Here is a 25,416-nt window from a genome sequence, read left to right as displayed (position 1 = left end):
GAAACAAGGAGCTGTAGAACAAAACCACAAAGCCTCCGTTTTGGAACCGAAACACAAGGAACAGGATGCTTTTATTTTGAATGCATTCAGCGTGGTAGCACATTTTGGTAATGTTGATAATCCTAGAATAATACAAATGAAATAGACCAGAATATCACCCATATCCTATTACCAGTAGAATATCTTTTCAAACTCCAGTGTGCCCAAAATAGGTTTAAGCAAAGTGTACCATGGTAAAAAGACTGCACAACTAATACCTCCACAAGTGAGCCCTGCCACCCTTAAAGGGAAAGGAATCCAATCCAACAATCTGGTTCCCTGCCCCCCCCCCCAAAGTAAAGTTTTTGATGGTCCAGAAGCAATAGGTCATATTAATTATAGCATTAAGAAAAAAACTGAAATACATACACACATTTTTGATGCATTAAGTTTGCCTAGCCATCACTAGCTCCTGGAGTTTACATACAGATGTTGCTGGCAACAAGACAAGGTAGTTCAAATAAACCTAGAAAATTTCATGTTTAGAAAACTCCTTGTAACATTTTCTTTGCTGCCATCTGCAAAATGAAAATATTGCTGACTTTGGGGTTTTGTTTTCATTTCTAGATGTTTCAGGATCACACCTTTGACTTCTGGGCATAAAGACAAGCTATAGGAAGCTTTCCTACCGTAGTTGATTATGTTTTGTTGACGATTGTTTCAGCCCTAGAGCTTGCATAAAACACAGAAATATATTTAATCCAATTTGTAAATACTTTATTTAAACAAGCAGTCCATCGGCTTCAGTTTGCAGTTGCACTTAAAACACTGCCCCACATGTTTCTGAGTCATGGGCCACCACTTCTAAACGCATTGTGAAACTGGCCAAGATTCTTCCATTATCCTGGAGTTGCAAACATGGTGCTCATGACTGATTACTTCCACTGGTACCTTTGAAACCTCTGTGCTCCCCCCTTACTCCCCCCTTCATCATGAGGTATCAAATATATAGAGCTGATCGCACTGCCTCTTTCAACTTTATTACTCTTCAAAGCTCAGAGCAGCATCCAAGCTGTCAATCTGAGTTTTGCAAAGCACATAATGTTGGAAGAGGAAGTGGGAAGAGTGTTGCTCCTTTCAGCTTCCTCTTTCAGTTGTATGAGTTTTTCAAGGCTCAGATTGGCAGCCAAACAGCTGGTCAGAAAGTGAGGTGACCCAAAGGGTAAGAGGAAAAGCAGGATATAAAAAAAAGAGGAGTGGTCTTTATATAACCCACTTTCCCTCTTCCCCTTCCTCATTGAATTTTGCACCAGTTAAAGTTTCTGAACCATCTTCAGAAGCAGCTCCACATGTAACATGTTGCAGTAATATAATCTGGTTACCAGAACATAGACAACAGAAGTTAGGCAGGCTGTCCCTGTCCAGGTGGGGGCACAGCTGGGCCATCAGCCAAAGCTGATGGAATGCACTCCACACACCCAAGGCCAGCTGAGCCTCCAGCGACAGCAAAAGTTCCAGGAGTACCCTCAAGCTACATATCTGCTCCTTCAAAGGGAGTGTAATCCCATCAAGAGATGGTAATTTCCCAACCATCCATTCTATGGAACCACCCACTAAAAATACCTCAGTTTTACCTGGATTGAGCTTCAGTTTATTGGCTCTTATTCAGTCCACCTTTCCCACCTTTCTTTCTCTAAACTGCCACTTCAGAGGGTGTTCACACACATGAAGCATTTTCTGCATAGATGTCTTAACATGCAGTAAATTGCATGTGTCCCCTACAGTGGACACATATTTCTGTTCTTCACGCCTATATGTGGTATGTCAGAGTAGTGATTTTATTATAGGAAAACTGGTTTGAATGTTTTGTTACCTCATCATCACTTCCAGGTAACTCCAAATAGCTTTACAGAATGTGATGTTGAAATCCATCATGTGAATTACAGCATTGTTTCTTGATACTAAAACGTTTAATTGTTTCTCTTTCAACATTCCTTTAATTGACACCTCTGTGTCTATCATAACTACTTCCCCTGAACTGTTGCACTTTTTCTCTCACTTCGTATCAACTGATGCTGTAATATCAGTAGTAACTCATGGCAAGTCTATTATTTCACATATTTCCAAGACTCAGGGCAGAGGCTGTAGCTCATTGTCAGACTGTGCATTGCATGCAGAAGGTTCCAGGTTCAATTATTGGTATCCCTGGGTAGGAAGAACTCTAGTCTGAAACCTCCAAGAGCCACATGAACTAGATTGACCAGTGGTCTGGTTCAGTATTAGGCAGCTTCCTGTACTTATCTGCATCCCACTTGGTAAGGAAGAATGATACTTCTGCTAGTCCTTATTTTGATGATCTCTGCTTTGTCAGCTTCTGTCTTTGTATAGACTTTTTTTACCCTGGGAAGCAGAAATTGCTGCTATTTAAAATTATATGAAAATTACTTAGTATAGGAGAAACCACAAGCTGCTTAAAGTGGAAACTGGCAATGTCTGGAAAAGGCTGTGCTCTGCCTTGAAGCTGGTGTCCTCCAGATGTTTTGGACTACAGCTCCCTTCAGCTGCAGCCAACATAGCTTCACTGACTGGGGATGATGGAAGTTGCAGTGAAAAACATGTGGAAGGTGCCAGATTCAGAAGGCTGTTCTATCTACAAAGCTGGGAGCAAGCAGAAACTAAAATAAAATTTTGGTGGGGAACTCGCTGTTCTTAAGGGTTGAGAACTGTGACAGCAGGTGGGAATCTCAAGAGAGAAAGAAGAAGCAAAAGCCAAGGGAAAGAGAGATGGGGAAACCAGTAGGGAAGTATGGTTGGAGCTGGGGCTGAAATGTGCCCATCCACTAAGCTGCAGGCCATTTTTATGCCCACATTTCCATATACATCTCATCTGTTTGGGCATTTTGTTAGTTAATTATTAGAGACCAATAGATTTTATAATTGCTTTAAAAAACAACTGGTGACTAACATGTGACCCTTCTTAATTTATTGGAGTACAGTTTGTCTAATCCCTGGCCAGTGGGCATGCTTACTAGTGCTGATGAGTGTTAAGAGTCGAATAACATCTGGAGGGGCACAGGTTAGCGGCATGTATTTTAAAAGCAGATAATTCACATGAGTGGGTTGTGGGAATTTATTTAAAAAAACATAGTTTTGTGTGTCAGACTGCTGACTAGATATGGGCACATCAGGAGCTTCTGGGAACTCTCAAGAGCAAGGTGTGACCTGTATCATGTTGAAAAATTGACACGTTTCTAGTTACAGGTAGTGTTGGTCTGACGTAGTTGAAACAAAATAAAAAATTCCTTCCAGTAGCACCTTAGAGACCAACTAAGTTTGTCATTGGTATGAGCTTTCGTGTCCATGCACACTTCTTCAGATACACTGAAACAGAAGTCACCAGACCCTTATATATAGGTCTGGTAACTTCTGTTTCAGTGTATCTGAAGAAGTGTGCATGGACACGAAAGCTCATACCAGTGACAAACTTAGTTGGTCTCTAGGGTGCTCCTGGAAGGAATTTTTCACATGTTTCTAGTTCCACTTAAGATTGTAGTTATGGAGTAAGGAGCAATAGTGCCATCTAAGTGGTGCTGCCATGCTCTATACTGCACATTAATCTTCAGAAGGTTGTCTTCTTAAAAAATATTGTGTTGCATATCCTACTGATTTTCTGCTGTTCATAATAGAAACTGAGCACTTGTGAAAACAATACCCAAAGCATTGGATTAGGTACTGCAGGGAATCAGTGCCATTGCAGGCGCTCTGTAATTGGAGCTGTTTGATTTGTCTCCACTAATCTTTCCTCAGCTGTGGATTTTACATCAAATAGCTGGTTTTCTCAGGGGCACAATAAGAAGTACAGACCAAACTACAGTAAATAAAGATACCTAATCCATTCTAGACATGAGCCGAGAGCCTAGTTTCCTCATCTGTCAGAGTTCTCCCTTCCTTCGATTTATGAGGTGTTTCATTCTGCAGACATTCAGCTTTTCCTTTAGCCCATGGGTGCAAAGGGCAGGGAGTATATACGGTTCGCTGGGAGAACAAGAGAAATATATTACCAGTGTTGGTGGTCAGTCTAGGGGACAGCCACACTGGAGCTACTTTCATTTTGTAAATTGAGTTGAGATTGAATTTACTCAGTGTTTGGAGAAAGCAAAAGTCTGGTGGTGGAATTTTAAGTGATTCTGGGCATATCTTTATGAGTTCTCAAATGCACTTCTAACTTATACAGCCCATCTACTTAAGCAATTGTGTTTCTGTTTGATATAAGCAGGCCATGACCTATTATTGCTGTCCAGAAAATATTTGAAGTACGGGTGTAATTTGTAGGAAGAATGCAGCAAACCTCTGGTCTTGGATGCACATACCCTCTAATGTTTCTGCAATGAAAATAGGGACACCCCATTCCATAATGATAATTTTACTATTTATACCCCACACATCTTATTGGGTTTCCCCAGTACTCTGGGCAGCTTCCAACATATATAAAAACATAATAAAGCATTAAACATTAAAAAACACTTCCCTATACCAGCTCCACTTTGTCAACAGAGTTTGCGAGGCGGGCAGTGTGACACTTCCCATTTCATCCCAAGTGGCGAAATGGAACACACTGCGCCTGCTACTGTGCTGTGGATGTAACTGCTACTGGTGGTTCTCTCACTTTACGTTAATAGGTGTTTTCTTTCTCTTTTCCTGCAATGTCCACAACTTTCCAATTATGAAGTATTTCCAAAGAAATTCCCTAAAAGGTACACAATGGAGAGCGGGCTAGGAATGTAAAAAGCAGGAGCTAGGCCTATGTGTAAGGGACGTGGGTGGCGCTGTGGTCTAAACCACTGAACCTCTTGGGCCTGCCGATCAGAAGGTCAGCAGTTCGAATCCCTGCAACGGGGTGAGCTCCCATTGCTCAGTCCCAGCTCCTGCCAACCTAACAGTTCGAAAGCATGTCAGAGTGCAAGTAGATAAATAGGTACTGCTCCGGCGGGAAGGTAAACGGTGTTTCCGTGCGCTGCTCTGGTTTGGGTGTTCCGTTGCACCAGAAGCAGCTTAGTCATGCTGGCCACATGACCCGGAAAAACTGCGGACAAATGCTGGCTCCCTGGGCCTGTAAAGCGAGATGAGCGACACAACCCCAGAGTCGTCTGTGACTGGACTTCACTGTCAGGGATCCTTTACCTTTACCTTTAGGCTTATGTGTAGGCTAACTTAGTAAGTTCCCCCCAAGACATTGTCATAGTACTAAACCACAACCAACACCAAACTCCTTCTATTATGCTCACAATTTTTTGTTGTTGTTACTTCCCCTTTCCTATATGTGTATGTGACAAGGCTTATTTGTCTTGAATTGTAAATCAGATGTGCCCAACTAGGATGGCTGGAGTATGGATAGAATGTATCTTAAAAGCCTACACAAGAATGGCTGGAATGGACCCATCATTCAGGGCTTTTTTTGTGTAACCTGCCCATACCTTGGCATCATTCCTTGGTACAGTAGATCCTAGAGTATGTTCCTAGGATATAATTTCTTTCTACAGAGCTGCTGAGTTCAAATGAAAAACAGGTTTGTGAGATTATACCATGTCAGTTATCTAACCATTTGTGATGGGCCTTTGCTTTTCTACAGAGTGCCTCTGATGGCTTCTGGAAGTCTGTGGCAACCCATGTTCCAAGAGAGCCACATGAAATCCGTATCCTGAATCCATATTTCATCCAAGAGGCAGCTTTCAGCTTTATTGGCCTTCCTTTCAACAATGGTCTGATGGGCAGAGGGGTAAGTGTGCAGGAAGTTTACCCCCAATATGACACTTTATTTTGTGATGCTGATAGAAAGCAAAATGTGAATTTAATCCATGATCCGTAGTCCTTTCCCAAAGCCACACTCTTCTACCATAATAGAGCTAATTCCTCTGGTCAAAGACTCTGTAACTTCTGTGTTTGTGCAGTGTCTAGCATACTGGTGCTTAATGTTAGATAGAAGCTGTAATAGTAATTATTAGAAAGGTGATTAAAAATGATAAAAATAGATTTCACAAATGAGGTGGGTCAGACGTGGTCATATGTGCTATATGTTTTAAATTGCATCAATACACAATATGATACTGCTTCATGTTGCTTGAGAGAGTATGTACAGTGGTACCTCTACTTACGAATGTTTCTACTTACGAATGGAGCTCCGTCCGCCATCTTGGATGCGGTTTAGATAGGATTTTTTCTACTTACGAATTTTTAGATAGGGTTGCTTCTACTTACGAATTTTTTCTCCCAATGCATTCCTATGGGATTCGACTTACAATTTTTTTCGACTTACAAATGTGTGTTCGGAACGCATTAAATTCGTAAGTAGAGGTACCACTGTACTTATGTACTTCCCTGGCACATGGGGGAAGTATATTGTTTTCCCTCCTTCAAGATAAATAAATCGAATAAGTTGTTGTTGTTATGTGAAATGGAATTCCCTCAAAATGAATGTAGCTGGAAGATGTCAATATAAGTTCTTACTGGGACCTTTTGGGTCCCCAAAACAGTTTGCCACCAACCCTTACTACACTCAACACAACTCAGTGATTTTCAGGGCTATGGAGCCTGTGCCCTTAATGAAGCAAAGGTGCTCATTTGCCAGTGACTAACTGCTCGTCACAATATCAGCCACTTCCCACTTCCTTTTAAAATTTGTAGCGTAAAGTGACAGGTACTGCCAGTTACCTTAATATACATATTGTGAAATTTGCTGCAATCTGCAAGCAAGTGTAAGTAACTGGAGTGAAATTTACATTTTTGCTGAAAAGTTCTAGCCCATGGGAATATGGTATTCCACTCATTTTAGTTTTACATTCCATACCTTGTCTTACAGAGGCCAGGCTAGTCTCATTTGCAGAAAAATACAGTCTGGCCACCTGCTTCTTCTTTGGGGAATATAAACAGGGATGTACAAGCAGGTTTCAATATTCCAGCCAATTAGCAGGAATCTTACAGCACTGTTTGGGGGCTCATATAATGCTGGAGTGATCATTTTTTTACCTGATGGTACACATCTGCACGTAATGCTACTCTTCTTGCTTGGATGCTATAAGTAAGCTATTCTTGCTTGGATGCTATAAGTAAGCTATTCAGGGCTTAAGCAGGGCTATTTCTTCCCTCAGTTTTCTTTTTTATTTCTTCAGCCAACACCTTTGGCAAACCATGGCTGAACTTCCCTCAAGATTCTGTAGGTTTTGGAAGTTTATAGGTCCTTGCTAGGGCATTTTCACATTATTAATAATAATCTTTTAAATAATGAAATAATATATTTCTGAATATTTGGGGAATCGCCTCAATATGCAGAATTACTACCTTTGTTTGGATGATGGACCTGTTTTGCTTACAAACTAATGGGCATGGAATCACCTAAGTTTTGTATTAGAGGGGATGATGATGTTTTCATTTTATTATGTATTTTATGTTCTCAATGTGCATTTTAATGTTGTGAACGGCCCTGTGATCTTCAGATGAAAGGCAGTATACAAATTTCAGTAATAAACAAACAAACAAATAAATACAAATATAAAAAAACAGCTCAATTCCATTTTCGGCTTTTTTACGTCCTTCACTCAGGAATTGACTCCCTTGCACTTTGAGGAATTACACCAAAAATGTTTCCTTAATTTCTCTAGTATGTTAGCAGTGTGAGTAAGCATAGAGCAGGGGTCACCAAACTAAGGCCCGGGGGCCGGATGCGGCCCAATCGCCTTCTAAATCTGGCCCGTGGGCGGTCCAGGAATCAGCATGTTTTTACATGAGTAGAATGTGTCATTTTATTTAAAATGCATCTCTGGGTTATTTGTTGGGCCTGCCTGGTGTTTTTACATGAGTAGAATGTGTCATTTTTATTTAAAATGCATCTCTGGGTTATTTGTGGGGCATAGGAATTTGTTCATATATTTTTTTCCAAAATATAGTCCGGCCCCCCACAAGGTCTGAGGTACAGTGGACCGGCCCCCTGCTGAAAAAGTTTGCTGACCCCTGGCATAGAGTATAAGGTAATTTGTGGATGGAAGAGAGCTGCTGATTAGAGGACACAGAAAAGAATGTCTGAGATACACTTCATCGTTATACTAGAATTGATAGAATGGGAAACTACCATGCAGACATTCCTTAAGCCTCTTCAGGTCCTATTTATTTCTGATACAATATATTCCTATTATTATATGTAGAAAAAGTAAATGATCCTGCAAGACCCTTCCTCATATGCCTTTAAAATATCTGGGTTTCTTTTGCTGGAAGAGGACAAATTACCCAGCTAGGTCAGCTTTGTGGTTCAGCATTCTGTCCGCAGCATTAGGCAACACTATCTGATTCAAAGGAATGGGTAAAAGATAAACAATTGTTGCATAGAGCCAGGACAAGTTGCCTGTTAAGAAGATTTTAACACCTTCCCCACAGTATGTTTTTTTCTTGTCCCCCCAGCAAGGTAGATAATGTCTTTTGAAAAGCTTCTTGATTAATATTTTGCAATCATTTTCAGTTAAACTTTTTTTATTGAGTATATACCTAAGTATATTCTCATAGTTGTGTTTTTTTTAATCCTCATAAATTTGTTATCCTACTTTTTTGTACTAGTGACAATCAATCTAAAGGTGACATTGTGCAGAAAAATATTTCCTCATCTCAGTTTTCACTCTTATTCACCCTTATTCTTTTATCCTATGAGGCAGGCAGGCTAGATATTGCCTCTCTGCATTCCTGTTGGACTTGGTAATTATAGAGATGTTTGTCATCTCCTCTCTAAGGTAAACAATCCCAGCCTTTGCAATTTTCCTGTACAGAAGAATCAGTCCAGACCCGTGAGAGTTCATTCCCCTTCCTTTTCTGGCATACTCCACCCCCACAATACATTTTGAAGGTTTTTTTTTCATGAAATGGGAGACTTGGAATGAATACACTTTGCTAGGTGGGATTTCTAAAGGTGTGCCATGTGGCCTGTTATGAGAGAGCACTAGGCAGTAAGCTTCTTAGAGACTGAGTGAGTGAGTCAGACCACCTAGATGGCAAAGAGTCATGTGATAAAATTCAATCAGTTTATTTATGCAGACAGACATGGAGAAGAAATATCTAGTGATTAGACTCTGAAATCAAGAACATGCAAATTTGGTGTAAGATGCACTTCCAGTCATTAAGAATAATTGCACCCAAAACGACTCAAAGGGAATGATGAGAAAGCCAGGGATAATACTGAGATCGACTATTTTCCTAAACAAATATAAGTACCGGTAATCCAGGTGTTTAGTTTGTACGTAAGAGATAAAATGAGACATTCAAAGCTCTTTCCCCCTAAACATTAACCTTCAGGATCGGGAAAATAGTCAGAACTGAGCATCAGGAAGACATCTTGCATTATTTCATTTTCATTTTCAACTAGGCCCAGCTTGCTGAATTTTAACACACAACATAACAACTCATTATTTACAGATATGCTGAAAACATGATTGCAGAATGCATAGTAGAATATTTTAATTGTGTATTTTCTGATGGTCATTTTTATATTTGTGTTCTGCATACTGACTATAAACATATATGAAATCTATTAAAATCATACAAATAATTAGAGTAAAAACAGCACAGCACCAGCCCTTTCATTAAAAGCCCCAAAGCCTGTTGGAACAAGAAATTCTTCACCAGCCAGCACAAGGACAACGAAGAGGGAGCCAGTCTAGCTTCTCTAGGGAAGGAGTGATTGCTATTTAACTTCTCAAATATGCTCTTCCCCTAGGAGCATGTATATTCTTGTATCAGAACAACCGGCTGGTTGTCAGGAGAAGTGGGGCTTCAAAAGCATTGCGCAGGTTGAAAATGGGTCTCCTACACTTGATCTTAGCCAAAAGGCCGAGAAGTGATGTCCTGCTTCTTCTGGGGTAGTTTGTCCGCCTTTGGTCCTCACCTGTACTCAGCTTTCACCTGTGGCTCCTAGAAGCTGTCAGCATGCGACAGTAGCCACACCTCTGGAAACAGCTTTGACTGTCTGGCTAAACCAGGTGAGGGAACTGATAGGTCTCAAACTCTCAGTGAGTTAGGGGCTTTCCCTACATGTGAAGACAGGCTCTGGAGAATTGAGTGGGTCCAATGGTCAAGAGGGTGATTTCATTCATGACAGAAAAGCTTTGGGAGTAATCCCTGTGGAAAAATCTTCAGGAGAAGAAATGACTAAGCAATAAACCTGACACAAATCCTGAGTCGAGTCCCTAATACGGTTGGATGATGTCTTGTATGCCTCCTTCCAGCAACTCTTGCAGCCAAGCTGGTGCCAAATGTATTGCTCTGATTTCCTTTAGACCACATCAGCAAGGCCAAGAGTGGGGTCTTGTCATCTGGGCAGCTCAGGACCTCCATATACATTGCCCAGGAAGTCACTCCATCCCGTGAGGCGAACTCCATTGTCTCTTGAGACAGAGGCACTGCTGTAAGAAGATTTTTCTATTTTAGCAAGGATTTCCCTTATCCAAATTATGCATTTATACATTATGAGAATCCATTTCCCCCCACTTTCATTCTTATCAACAAAACAGCGTCTGATGAGGGGTTTTGATATGTATGGTGGGTGACAAAACAAATTTTTGCCAGCCTCTTTTTGCTCAGTTTATTTTTATTTTGAAAAGCATTATCTTAAATACACATACAATTAAATTTCTTTGGGATGTAGAAAAGAGACTGCAGAAATGAACATGCTCTGAATTGAGCTTTCTGAGGATTTGATAGGTTGTGTTACAATATCAAATTGGTAAAATCAACCAAGGAGGGCTTTAATTAGAACCTGATGTTTAACTTTATGAAAGTATGCTTGGGCATTTTTAAACTATATATATATAGTTTATGAGACTTTAAGGAAAACAGATTTTTGCCAATGGCCTCTATCAGATGAAGTAAACGGTAAACTATTTGGTCAGATGCTTTGAACCAAAGCAGAATTAGCTATGCAGGTGTAGGACCTTAGAAAGTTGGGATCTTGTGCTACATATAGGGACAATTACAGTCCCATCTGAGAGCTTGTTTGCATCCACTTGGGACCTCCATGTACTCATGAGTTATACTTTAGTGCACAACTGGAATGTATGAAGCAACCCCAGGGAAAAGGAGGTTGGCTATGAAACAGGGTTTCTCACAAAAGCATTGTACCTTTCTTTGTATAAACTGTGACACCTATGAGCTGCTTGTTATTACTTTAGAGCAGATGCAGTGGGAATAGGAGTGATTTGTAGCACAATCCTACCAAATTGATGCCAAGGGTAAATCTTTGCAATAAAGACACTGCAGAGACCTCTTCATGTAATGTGCAGCTTGCTCTTTAATCTTTGTGGTATCTTAAAAGTCAGTTAACCAAACCTCCTCTTTTGTCAAGAACTTAATTGAAAAAAGGTACTAGGGAATTAATGAAAGATAATAATGAAAGTCCTCTCACAAAGTGCCTATCTTGAGCATGTCCAGAATTGTACAAAAAGGCACCAGCAAAACATAAAGTCAGGCAGCGGCTTGAGGTAGATCATCTCCTTAATAACGAGGGCCAATCTGAAATCCTTATAAAGGGTCGTAATATTCCATACCTCTTTCCAAGCTTAAATAAACTTCAGGGCACTGCTAGCACACCACATATGGTAACAATGTGCTGCCAATTAACTTCGTAATTTTAGGGGGGTTTTCAGCAGGGTTGAGAAGGCTGAGTGAAATGGTTCAAGGCTGATCTCAAAGTGTTTCTTCCAGGATTTAATAAATGGTTAAATGCGGGAACATTCTCCACTTTGAGACTATAATTTGTGCCAGATGAATCTGGAGAATACTGTGAGGTACAATAGTGCATAGACAGCAAAGATGGCTGAAAGATTCATTCAGTTGTGTGAGACTTGCTTTCTAGGCAGAATTGGATAGGGCGTGTAGAAAGTGGGGAAGCTTCAGTGTGTTGAAGGCTTTTTATTGGTATCTGCCTCTGGATTGAGAAGTGGGTGAGCCAAGCTTTCAGGGGAAGGCCATCAAATCTTTCTCCTTCCCTTAACACTGTCAGCATTATTTGGGGGCATAAAAGAAACTTTTGGTGCAGGACTTCAAGGCAGGGTAGTGGCAACATGTCACCCCACTGCACTGGCTTCCATATTGTATTTTGGGCCCAGTTCAGAGTGCTGGTTTGGACCTTTAAAGCCCCATACCAGTTAGGAGCAGGATATCTGAGGGATAGCTGTCTGAATCACCCTGCTCATTAAGGTCATCCATAGAGAGCCACTTGTCGGTTCAAATCCATGTTTTGAAACAAGGAAGAGACTTTATCTGCTACCACCCCCATACTCTGGAACACCCTGCCCTGGGGAGGTTTGTTTTGCCCCCTGTTTGTATGCCTTCCACTAGAGCAGTGGTTTCCAATTAGCTAAGTACTGCAGACCCCCTGCTTTTCAAAAGCCAAGCCATGAACCCTCTACTTTTGAAAATGTTATCTATGTGATAGTTTTTATTATGTGCATAGTGCCAGCATAACCCTCCAACATGTCCCAGCACAAAAACAGGACAGGCATCTTCCAGTTTATAACTATTTCAGGTAAATAACTAAAGACCAGTACTGTACTTCTAATTAGCATTCAGCGTACATCATTATTAATCATTTTTTGCAGCAGATTGAGTACGCAGAGTAATTCATACTCTTATCTTTTCTGTCCTTGCCACTATCATTCCAATTATACAGAATGGAAACTAATGTTAGTAGAGATAGTATCTAGCTCTCTGTGTGGTCTTGGGTAATTCATGAGCTAGGCTTTAGTTGTCCTTTCAGCCAGTTTGTTGCTCTAGTAAGAAATGACATCCATAGGAGTGACTGAATTCAACTGATACATATTGATGCTGTGCTCATGACCTGGCTTGTTTACCTGATGTAAATGTGTGTTGCATTTGTATCTGTTCAGCATGACCTTAAGCTATAGAATGCACTTTTCTGTAGTTATTTGGTCAAACTGGACTTTGCATACAAGATCATGTATACAGGACCCAGCTAGGGGTGTATGTTACTCTGTCTGTTTAATGAAAAGCAGTATTGAGGGGCTGTACTTTTCCATGAAATAGCTCAGACTGTGTGAATGCACACTTTAACTCTTTCCTTGCTGGCCATATTCCTGCTCAAAATCACCCTTCCCAAGCTGCCTTTTTCTGTGATTTAGCTTTTATTTGCTGTTATAAAAATGTATTTTTATGTAATGTGTCATTTGCCCCTTATTCTACATGATACCTCAAGTATATGTTGAACAAAAGATTTCTAAAATTATTTCCTTCTCAAAGGACATTGATTTGAGCCTCAAAAGCTGGAAGAAATGCTAGATCTGTGACTTTCTCCATTCTCTTTGCTGTTAATTTATTGAATTTGTTGTAAGATACCCTCCCAATGGAGACAATGCCTGAAGACATTGTTGAAAGCTGCCCAGAGTGGCTGAGGCAGCCCAATCAGATGGGTGGGGAATGATGATGATGATGATGATGATGATGATGATGATAGCAGCAGCAAGGGAGACACAGATTTCTTGTATATGCTCCCATCTTCTTTTTCTTCTCCACACGCAGGCTACATTATCTTCATCTAATCGAGAAATGAAATCTATACTCACACTCTATTGGGATTGTAGTGGGAGTTACTCTGGCACTATACCAGTGCAACAGCCACCTTATCCAATATATTCTCGGCCCTGAAAGAGGGGGGGGGGGACAGGGACGAAGACAACTAGAAAATATAAAAATAGAAGACATGACCATAGAGTCTCAGTAGACTCTGCAAGTGCCCCATCAGTCAGGATCTGTCGTGCTGCCACCCACATGCTGCCCGCACATGGAGGGAGCCAATTAATTTATGATGATGGGGGCACACAACACAACAGCCCCAATCACATAGCTTGCAATGATCCCACTATTCTCAGTCCTACATGCAGAAGTTTTATTCCACTTCTGCTACTCACACCCAGCATTTTGTAGCACAATGCACAAAAGGGGAAGAAGAGGAACCCTCAAATTACAGCACCAACAGTTTCCTGTGTAGGACACCCATACAGAGCACACACAGCCATCCCAAGGAAACAGTCTGTAAGAAGTGGCTTCCTGACTTTGACCAGGGGTATGTTTGCAGATGAATCCAGGGTTTTTGGCAGAAGCTAAGTACTACTTATTTTGGTGGCCAATCTGGCTGGATGTAAGATAACTTGCCTCTTATGTACAAACATCCATAAAGTAGTTTAGTTTCCTGCTATGATGGGGTGGCCAAAGGCAAGCCAGCTTTGAATGGCAAAGGGCACAGACAGTGACTGTTGGTAAGCATCACAAGACATTTTGTCCACCACAGTTAAGAGGCCACAAGGGATCTGTGACTAATCAGAACTCACAACCGGATGACTGAGGTGTCTCTCGTAAGGAAAAGAAGAATGCATTTTTAGACTTAATCCAATTACTGGTGGGAGATGTTTGCTGGAGGAAGCCTTTTTGTCCCTTTCTTGAAATTAATTAATAGTTGAATATAGGTATTGGAGTATATGCTTGTGTTAGATATGGCACTTGCTTGCTTGCCGACAGGCAGCTTCAGCTCCTAGCAGCCAACACCTCCTGACCAGCCCCAGAGGCACCATTCGCCTGTGGAGCTTGTAGCCAGGGCTGCTGCAACAAACAACTGTGCAAGCCTTTGGGAGGCAGAGACGTGAGAGGGCATCAGAGGAAGGAGGGAAGGAAAGAAAGAGGGACAGAGGCCAGTGTTGTCCGTGGTACCCCAGGGTGCCACGACACACTGGTTGAAAACCACTACACTAGTAGGATCTGAAGCCAGATCCTACTAGGGTGGGGGAAAGGATTCCTTACCAATCACTCTAGCAACAATGCATGCAGCAGTGCCAAAGCCCTTTCTGAACAGTATCTGGGATGAAGGAGATCCTGAAAAGGGAAAGGCAAATGTGTGGGGCAGTCTGAAACTATCTTGTACCTTGGACACTGGTTGAATAGACAGCAGAGTAGCATGTGCAATGTCTCTTATGGCATACAACCAAGCTTGGAAGACTTACTGTTTGTCATGGAACTTGAAAGGATACAGAAGCCTGCCTGGAACAATTAGTTCAACAACCCCACAGAGGAACAGCGGGGAACATCCTGGTCATTGCTGCTGATCATGGGGTGGGCCTCTCTCACGATCAGCATGGAATGGAGTGTGGGATATATTCTAAATCTGAGAGAGCAGCACTCAGAGAGCAAAGGAAGTAACAGAAAGGAAATAAAAAGCCGTAATTAGGAGCAGGCGCACATAGTCCCTGGACCTAGATGCAAGTACGATTTTTTAAGGTTAGAGAGGAGATGGAGGTGCCACATGGGTGCTTAGTTAGTACTCATGCATCAGCCTCCCCATCACCACCTGAGTATACCGGTACTTCCACATTCCCCATGGAGTTTGCAGTGGAACTCTGACATTTGCAGGCACAGCTTGCATACAGGCTGTGATACTGCAAGTTATAAGTTCTCACAAGTGTTTGGCCATTAGCAGCAATAGTTAGATCAGAGTGCCTCGCCCTTGCCAACAGAGAGTTTAGTTGATATGTGAGGCAATGCTGTTTGTTGTTGGGATGGAACAGTCCTAGTGCAATACAGTTGAGAAAAAATGCAGTAAAGGGGTGCGAGACATATTATACATTATTATAATATGTGATCCTTCTTGTTAGCTATACAGGGTGCTCTCTGTCCTTCCCCCTCCCCACTCATTGGAGTGGAATGGGAATTGCTATTGACATTTGTGTCTGGAGTCTCCAAGTGTAGTATCAGAGAAATATTAGTAATGTGTGTTGTGAGGTCAGGCAAAGTCCTGTTTCTGTTTCCCATCACCAAAGTTCCCCTGCGAGTTGTAGTCCCATAGCACATACCCTTGGAGTTGTGATTTTTCACTGTAGGGTTTATATACTGTTTCAGTGTGTGTGAATCGGTTCTAAGTTACACCATGCCCTGTTCCTTGTTGTGGCTAGGCAGTTGTCAATGCAGGGCTGCTTCTTTTATTTTCCTCCCTCCCATTGAAGTCAATAGAAGGGAAATTTGCTCCAGGTCTGGGGCTTGTGCAAAGGTGTGCCATTAGTAAGGTGTGTTGCTGTGGATTAAAGAGGTACTGTACAGCCTAAAAACAACCAACGGTGCACCATAATTAAAACAAAAACACACCAGAAAACCAGTAAAACAGCAGTATAAGCAAATGAACACAAGAATTCAGGAGAGTCAGGCAAACGAAGACAGGGTCAGATCTTGTAGGTCAGGAAAAGACTGGACAAGAAGTCTGGAGCAATTGATGGCTGCTGCTTCGCATAAAACTGAGCCAATAGTGATCTGGTGGAAGTCATCTGATATGTCAGTGGTACATACTGCTGGCAGTGCTATTATGGCAGTGAAGACACCCCAGTTGAAACTGGGTGAACTCATGGGTGGGTTATGGGCAGTACATGGGACGAGAATGCTATACAGTACTGGATTTTCCATCTTCTTGTGAAAGGTAGCTAGCTGCCTTATACCTGGACAGATGATAGTGCATCTGGTTTGGCTCTAAGTGCTCTGTGTGCCTGTTCAAAATCAGGAGATTATGAGGTCTGGAAGCAGTGATTTCAGCTATGAGGCAATAAAGTGTGCAGGATCATTCCCTTCCACTCCCTCGTCAAAGAAATAAAAGCATAAATTAATGCTCCTATTTCAGTTTTATGCATCTTCAAGCTTGCTGCATTCATCTATATTTTCTTTTTGCAGTTCTTTTATCTGTTTGTCATAGATTTGGCATAATTCTTTTGTTGCTATAGTTGTTTTTGTCAAGCCCGTGTTATGTTCTGTTAGTTTCATTTCCATATGAAGCATTAGTTCTTTTCCAAGTATTTTTAATAAGCTCCTTTATGCCTTCTTGTTGTGCTGCAAATTCTTCTTTTAATATATTGTTACCATTTTCTTTCTCCAGGGAGGAAGAGGGCTCTTTTGATGGTGGCACCATCTTGGCTGCGGCCTGCATTGGGGTCCTTGTTGAAGGGTACGAAAGGAAGGAAGAACTGAGTGTCTTTTCAGCTTTTCTTAATCCTTTCACATTCTTCTTTCCTTTCTTCACAGTTTGGGGTTTTTAGACAGCAGGGGCTTTTGCTCCAAGCTATTTTTTCTTGTCCTTGGAGCATAGTTTAAGTGGCCATCTTCTTTCCTTTGTGGCTATGCCCCCCTCAACAGGTCCCCTTATGGATCAGCAACTGGATAAAGAACGGAAAGCAGAGAATAGAATAAATGGACACTACATACAGCAGAGGAATGTAAGAAGTGGGGGTCCCCAAGTATCATTCTTAGGAGCTATGCTTTCTAACTTGACTATAAATTACTTGGAGTCAAGGTGAGAACTGATATGGTCAAGTTTGATGATGACCCCAAATTGTTCAGGTTGATAAAAACAAAAAGTAATTGCAAGTAACTCTAAAAGGATATTTCCAAATTGAGTGAATGAGTGATATGTGATTCAATGTAAGCAAATGTGAAGTGATGCATATTGGGGCAAGAAATCCTAATTTCATGTACATGCCAATGGGGTCTGAACTGGTGGCGAGTGACAAGGAAGGGAGACCTCAGGGTTATGATGGATATTGATTACCCTGTTGACCCAGTGTGCAGCAGCTGTGTAAAAGGCAAATTCCATCTTGAGGATCATTAGGGAAAGGCTTGAAAATAAAACTGCCAAGAGGATAGTGCTGTTTTTCAATTATACAGTGTGACTGCACTTGGAATACTGTGTGTGCTTCTGGTCACAGCACCTCAGAAAGGCTATTGTAGAACTGGAAAAGGTGAAGAAAGGGGCAAGGAAAATGATTAAGGGGCTGGAGCAACTCCCCTTTGAAGAAAGGTGGTTTTTAGTTCAGGGGGGAAAGCAAGTACCGGTAAGTGGGAACATGGAAAAAGGTGTATAGAAGTATCAATTGTGGGAAGAAAGTAGATAGATAGACTTTTCCCACCTGTCTAATGTCCAATGTAGCTGACTCCAGGGCAAACAAAAAGAAGTGCTTCTTCACACAGCACATAATCTATTAAATATATTTCCACTGGATGTAGTGATGGCCACCAACTTGGATGGCTTTAAAAGGGAATTAGGCAAATTAATGGAGAATAGGGCTATCAATGGTTTTGCATCTAGCATCTGAGGCAGTATGCCTCTGAATACCAGTTTCTGGGAATCATCAATAGAAAGAGTGCTGTTGCACTCAGATCCTGCTTTCAGGCTTCCCATAGGCATCTGGTTACACAGGTGCAAACAGGGTGCCTTTGATCTGATCCAGCAGGGCTCTTCTAATGCTCTTAACCATTAAAACAGGGGTAGCAAACATGGTGCCCTCTGGATGCTGCTGACTTACAACTCCTACCATGCACATTTATCTGTTAATGTATTTCTTGGTTACTTACTATTATTAGAATTGTCAAAGTTTAGTACTCACCCTTCACCCTAAGGCCCCAGTGAGTTACATCTCTTAAAACATAATATTACACAATATTTAAAACAGTACAAAAGAACTTAGATACAAGAATAAGGTGGGTCCTAAAAATACAAATCTCAGGTGTCAAAAGCTCAGGGTTAAGATAATAGTAGTGTCAGCAGTAATAAAAATGAAGTACTTTACTGATTTTTGAAAGTGAAATGAATTAATTGGTGACAATAAATTGGAAAATTCATTTAGAATTGGTAAAATTTATTTACAGGTGGGAGACAGAAAGAGGGGATCTTGATACACAGCCTGAGGGCAACAGAAGCTGTCTCCAAGCTCCTTGCTACTCTGGAAATGATATGGCTGGTTGCCACTACCCCTTCACTCAAGCCACAAGGGCTCAGCTTGCTCTCTGCTCTGCATGGCCCTTTGATGTCAATGTACCATTCTTTACCATCCTTTCACAGGGAGTCAAGCAGATCACCACACCCCATTCTTGTTCCTTCTTTCCCTCTTCTCTCTGTTCCTCGTTTTCCTTCACCCACCAGCCATCCAGATTGCAATGGGGAAGTGAGACCAGCGGGGTGATGGGGGGCATCATTCAGGGCCCTTTAACTTCCCATGACTACTAGTGTGTGTGTTTCTAAATGTTTTTTACCACTATTGATTGGGAGGAAAATCACATTCTCTTCATTCTAGTGGAAGGATGTAATTTTCCCACATTGCTGAAGAGTGGGTTAGAGAAACCTGTCTGCTCTGATGCTCTGTCATTGCAGCCAAGAAGGCACCATTTCCCTCCCCATTGGCAGTGACAACACAATTAAGAAACACTCACGGTTGTCAATATCCTCACTGAGGAGCTGATCAGAATTCAAGTGCTAACGGCAATTCTTTTATTTGGCGAAAACCAATTAATGTGAGTTACAGGAGCTTCATGGGGTCATCTTATGACCTGGAATAGATTTACCCCATTGTCTAAAGTTTTTTGTACTGTCTGTGATTCTCGGTTATTTATGCCTGGCCTCTTCCTCTTGTTTTGAATGTGCAGGGCAGCATTGGTGACTCCCCCACCATACACAAAAGCCAATAAAACTTTATTCTCACTTAGATGCCAGTAGACTTTATGAGTTATATGAGGAAGCTCCTTGTAAGGTGGACATCAAAATCATCAGACTATTTAGAAATCATGAAGCCTAATTGCATCAAGTTCTTCATCTGCATTCTCATTTTTAAATCATTTGTGTATAGTGCATTCACAGTTTCCTGACTTTTCATTTTTGTTTGACAAATCTTAAAATAGAAATTGATACTATTCACCATTTCATGAAGACCTGAAGATAATGCATGATTGATCTCCACCCTCTTTGGAAACATATTCTGTGATTGTTTGATTGTCATGGCAATGGCAGGGAGTTGTATTTTGGGCCTCTTGTGAATAAGACTGAATTTTTCTCCCTCAAGGCACTTCAACCTTGCCTAGAGAAACTGCATACTACAGATTTAGTGTTATGTTTCAAGTCATGGATTTATATCTCTGTCATGTTCTGACATCCCTCACACCCTTGGGGATTAACCTCTGAGGTCAGGGAGACTGTGAGATTCACAGAATCATCACTTCTCAGCTGTTTTGTAGTTTAGGCATAATGGTATATAGCCCATGATGGGCCCTTTGGTGTTGGGAGGCAGTCTAGCAGGATTCATATTGGCCAGCAGTGGTAGAAGTTGCACCAGTAATTCCTGCAGGTTTTAAGCCTGCTGCTGCCAGTATAAGCCAACAGGCTTTGAGTAAAGAAGTGCTTCTGCTTTAAATCAGTAGAACTTCTATCCCAGTTCTACTTTATTCATGTGGTTACCAGACTCTTTCCCAGAACATAACTGTCCTATTCTCTTCCATCCATCTTCCAGTTCCCTCCTCTAGGGTTTCAATTCTGCTGCACTTAACAGAGAGGAGGCATGATTGAAAGACTGCAGCAGCATGGTGGTGAGAATTAGTATTCTGCCAAAGTGTTTGTATAGATATTTTGTGTGTGCTCCAATGTTTGGAAATCCTGTCTTCTTCAGATCTTCTCTATTTGGCTCCATACATTTATGAAGTAGAGGTGGATTTCAACAGTTCTTCTTGAAAGTCTTTTTTTAACTTGTACTGAGCCATTAAATCTGTCAACTATATATAGTTATCAACTCAGACTGAACCCCAACTCCACCTCACATATTCCCCTAGTGACACTCCACGGTCTAGCATCACTTCCAATGTAAGTGAAAATTTGGCGGGCATATTGAGCTTGGATCACAAATTAACTTTGTGAGATCTTTCCATTTTTAGGAAAAGGGTTGTCTCTCATTAGAAACATATTTAGGAGAAACTCATATGCAGAAAGAGAACAGATGTCCTGGACTAATATTTGCATGAGGTCACTTCATGCATATTATTTTTAAAAGGGATCCATATTATTTTAAACAACTTTCACATGCCTATGTTTTAACTGTGATCTACTGAACATGGTAGAGCACATTTGCAGTAATAAACTGTTGAGTTTATACAATTCCACTCTGCTTCAGTTAGGAAGCAAGGCGGTCAAGCAAACACACTTGCACTTGCTTTGTTTACAAAGAATTCCAACTTTGTGAATTTTGGAAAATACAGTATGTATTATTTATGAACAGAACAGTTCCTTGTGGATGCTAGATTAATGAATTGTGATCAGTCATTAAATTGTTATTGACAATTAAACAACTATTCAAGCTGCTCAAACAGTTTTTAATGTAAAATTGTGCTAGTGAAATTTGAGGCATCATCATGTCACACTCTGCCTAATATCCCCACACATCTATATTATTTAATGTAATTTATTATTTTAATAAGAAAACCAACTTTTCTTATTAAAATAATATCCTAATATCCTCACACATCTATATTATTTAATGTAATTTATTATTTTAATAAGAACACCAACTTGAGGTCCATTTGGGGACTGAAAGTCAGGGCATAAATTTTCTAAAATAAAATATACAATAATTTAAAATATATGTCCTTTCATTTGAAGGAGGGTGGCAAATGAAGCATTTTGAAATGCACAGCCCACAAAACACCTTTCAAAGGACTCTGGAAGACCTGACAACCAGCTGTTGTCTTGTGAAGCCTATGGCAAAGTCTCCACCAGTCCGATCTTGTGGAACACTTTGCAAGGGGCCTTGCTGATTGTCAGTTTTGTGAAGCCCTTTGCCACAGGGCCTTGCATGTGCCACCAAGCACCTGATTGGCACATTATGTGATATATTATTATTATTATTATTATTATTATTATTATTATTATTATTATTTTATTATTTATACCCCGCCCATCTGGCTGGGTTTCCCCAGCCACTCTGGGCGGCTTCCAACAGAGAAATGAAATGAAATAATCCATTAAACATTAAAAGCCTCCCTAAACAGGGCTGCCTTCAGATGTCTTCTAAAAATCTGGTAGCTGTTTTTCTCTTTGACATCTGATGGGAGGGTGTTCCACAGGGCGGGCGCCACCACTGAGAAGGCCCTCTGCCTGGTTCCCTGCAACTTGGCTTCTCGCAACAAGGGAACCACCAGAAGGCCCTCGGTACTGGACCTCAGTGTCCGGGCAGAACGATGGGGGTGGAGACGCTCCTTCAGGTATACTGGACCGAGGCCATTAAGGGCTTTAAAGGTCAGCACCAACACTTTGAACTGTACTCGTAAACGTACTGGGAGCCAATGTAGATCTTTCAAAACCGGTGTTACGTGGTCTCGGCAGCCGCTCCCAGTCACCAGTCTAGCTGCCACATTCTGGATTAGTTGTAGTTTCCGGGTCACCTTCAAAGGTAGCCCCACGTAGAGCGCATTGCAGTAGTCCAAGCGGGAGATACCGAAAGCATGCACCACTCTGGCGAGACAGTCTGCAGGTAGGTAGGTTCTCAGCCTGCGTACCAGATGGAGCTGATAGACAGCTGCTCTGGACACAGATTTGACCTGCGCCTCCATGGACAGCTGTGAGTCCAGAATGACTCCCAGGCTGCGCACCTGGTCCTTCAGGGGTACAGTTACCCCATTCAGGACCAGGGAGTCCTCCACATCTGCCCGCCTCCTGTCCCCCACAAACAGTACTTCTGTCTTGTCAGGATTCAACCTCAATCTGTTAGCCGCCATCTATCCTCCAACCGCCTCCAGGCACTCACACAGGACCTTCACCGCCTTTACTGGTTCTGATTTAAAAGAGAGGTAGGGCTGGGTACCATCCACATACTGATGAACACCCAGCCCAAACCCCCTGATGATCTCTCCCAGCGCTGCATGAAGATGTTAAAAAGCATGGGGGAGAGGACAGAGCCCTGAGGCACCCCACAAGTAAGAGCCCAGGGGTCCGAACACTCATCCCCCACCACCACTTTCTGAACGCGGCCCAGGAGGAAGGAGCGGAACCACTGTATGACAGTGCCCCCAGCTCCCAACCCCTTTAGGCCGTGCAGAAGGATGTTATGGTTGATGGTGTCAAAAGCCGCTGAGAGATCCAGCAGAACTAGGAAACAACTCTCACTTTTGTGCCTAGCCCGCCGAAGATCATCAACCAGTGCGACCAAGGCAGTTTCAGTCCCATGATGAGGCCTGAATCCCGACTGGAAGGGATCCAAATGGTCCGCTTCTTCCAGGCATGTCTGGAGTTGTTCAGCAACCACTCGCTCAATCACCTTGCCCAAGAATGGAAGATTTGAGACTGTGCGATAGTTGGCCATATTGGCCGCACCTAAAGATGGTTTTTTAAGAAGTGGTTTAATAACCGCCTCTTTCAACAGGTCTGGGAAGGCTCCCTCACAGAGAGAAGCATTCACCAACCCGTGAAGCCCATCGCCCAGCCATTCCCGGCTAGCTTTAATAAGCCAGGGTGGGCATGGATCAAGGAGACAGGTGGTTGGTTTCACTCATCCAAGCAGCCTGTCCACACCCTTGGACGTAACAGATTGGAATTGATCCCACGCAACTGGACTAGACAGTACTCTAGCACTCCCCCGCCCCGGCCCTGCTCCCACGGTGGAGTCTACCTCTTCCCGAATCTGAGCGACTTTATCTGCAAAAAACTTGCAGGAGATCATGCGGCCCGAACTGGGCCCCGATGGAGCAGGTGGTTCCACTAAACTGCGAACCACCTGAAAAAGTCTCCTGCTGCTGTTTTCTGCAGATGCAATAGAGGCGGTGAAGAAAGTCTTCTTCGCCGTCGCTACCGCCACTTGGTAGGCTCGACATTGAGCTCTAACCCGTGTCCAGTCAGATTCAGAATGAGTTATCCGCCACCGGCGCTCTAGCCGTCTCAGCGATTGTTTCATTGCCCTCAGATCCATTGAAAACCATGGGGCTGTCCGGGCTCCATGCAATCGGAGAGGGTGCTTCGGAGCCAATGACATCAGATGTGGGACAGGTGGGTGTGACTTGACCGAAATGTCCAGGCAGGTGAAATGGGGGAAGGGCTGGTGGGCCTAATTAAGCCTGGTGGTCGGAGGTTCCACACTCTTGCATTAAAGGATGTACTTTTTCAAATAAAGGTGCATCTCTTACAAAGTTATTTTAATTGTATTTAGTAGCTTCAGAATGACTGGTAAAAATCCAGAAGTATGGTTACAGCATATGAGCAGTTCTCTACTTGCCAGAAAATTTATAAAATGTTGCTTGATACCCTTGCCAATAGATTTAATATTATTTCTACTCCAGGTTCATCTGTGGGGTACAACCCCAACATGATTAGGGGTTAAGATATCAAAATTGCAGATATTTTTACACTAGTCACAAATGTGCTGTTTGGTTCTCTGGTTCTCCAAACCAGCATTGATTTTTGCCTTTTCTGCATTATACTTCATGACTGGACCATGTGCCAATTGGTCAGCCTTTGTGATGCTTTGTTGAACAGGAGGATTTCCCCCACAGGCACAGCAGTCACTCATGTTCTCAATTAAAATAGTGTCTGTATAATGAGGAACACTCAGTTCTGTTATCAGCACAGCTTATTTACCTATCATTCAGCTGTGCTGAGAGCTGCTCTGGTCTGATGGCCTTCCACCTCATGAGAAGTAGTCCTTCTGGGTCACCTTCAGACTGCTCATCATACATGCTAAGTTTTCCATCAATTAGCCCTCTTATTCCTTGCTTTTGTTAGATCCTTTACTTCACATATGCAAGGTAGTGTCAATTCCTTCATCCCTTATGATGTCTTGAACAAATGCATAGTCTTGCACAGCACGGTGGAAGCTTCTGAAACCTTGTCAGAGGTTTTCTGTGCTTTTTTTAAAATAATAAATAAGCCATTTTTATTTCATGGATTCTCATTTACCTTTCTCTGATGTCATACGGAGTTTCACACACTTACCATATCTATTTAATAGTGAAAATGCTTTCATACACAAAACTTAAGTAACTTTTTCTCTACCCAAAAGTGATAGAAGGAAAGCTCAACCACCTGGCTAGAATTACTGGATGTTGGATATATCTAAAGAAGAGGTAGGAATACCTATGGTGCCTTTCATCATGGCCTTGACATGTATGGTCCTAAAGGCATGTTTGTGGTCTGAGACAGGCTTTAATACAATTGCTTTTGCTAAAAAGATCTACCCAACAAGCACTTGGCAAAGGATTGCCACTCCATTTGTGAGACTGCATGTGGGTATTACTTGCGGAAGAATAAATGTTGCTAAAATCCAAATGTTCTAACCCCCCCCCCCAATATAGATGTATTATGATATCTTGGCTGACTTTACTGGCATATTAACTTAGTGTTGGTTTCAAATTTTATCAATTGAAAGCTGCTCTTTAAAAACATTTGTGAATAATTGCTGTATTGTCAATAAATATTTTAATGACTGTTTAGAAGCTGGAAAACCTAAGTTAATACCTGTAAGACAATTCGAATAGAAATACTGTAAAGCTAATTGTTATCCATTATGTTATACAGAATGTATACTTATAAATTTATAAGTACAACATTATACTTATTTTTAA

General features: G+C 41.8%; 1 protein-coding gene across 11 annotated transcripts in view; it reads left to right on the top strand.

Moving 5' to 3' along the window:
- ST3GAL3 (ST3 beta-galactoside alpha-2,3-sialyltransferase 3) overlaps positions 1 to 25,416 on the top strand; it is a 191,007-nt gene that overhangs the window by 139,403 nt on the left and 26,188 nt on the right. For 10 of the 11 annotated variants that reach the window (XR_015950826.1, XM_088673314.1, XM_035123840.3 and 7 more), the window contains one exon: positions 5,609 to 5,755. Coding sequence is in view for 10 of the 11 variants with exons in the window: in XM_088673314.1 (XP_088529440.1) it covers positions 5,609 to 5,755 (147 nt within the window). In the remaining variant the exon portion in view is untranslated. Of the gene's footprint in view, positions 1 to 5,608; positions 5,756 to 16,930; positions 25,129 to 25,416 lie in introns of those variants that run through there. The other variant, XM_088673315.1, reaches the window with a different exon arrangement.

This window comes from Zootoca vivipara, chromosome 7, assembly GCF_965207765.1.
Source record: "Zootoca vivipara chromosome 7, rZooViv2.hap1.1, whole genome shotgun sequence".
In the NCBI taxonomy this organism is placed as follows: Eukaryota; Metazoa; Chordata; class Lepidosauria; order Squamata; family Lacertidae; genus Zootoca; species Zootoca vivipara.
The sequence above is the reverse complement of the archived record's forward strand: the minus strand, read 5'-3'. Positions and strand labels throughout refer to the sequence as shown.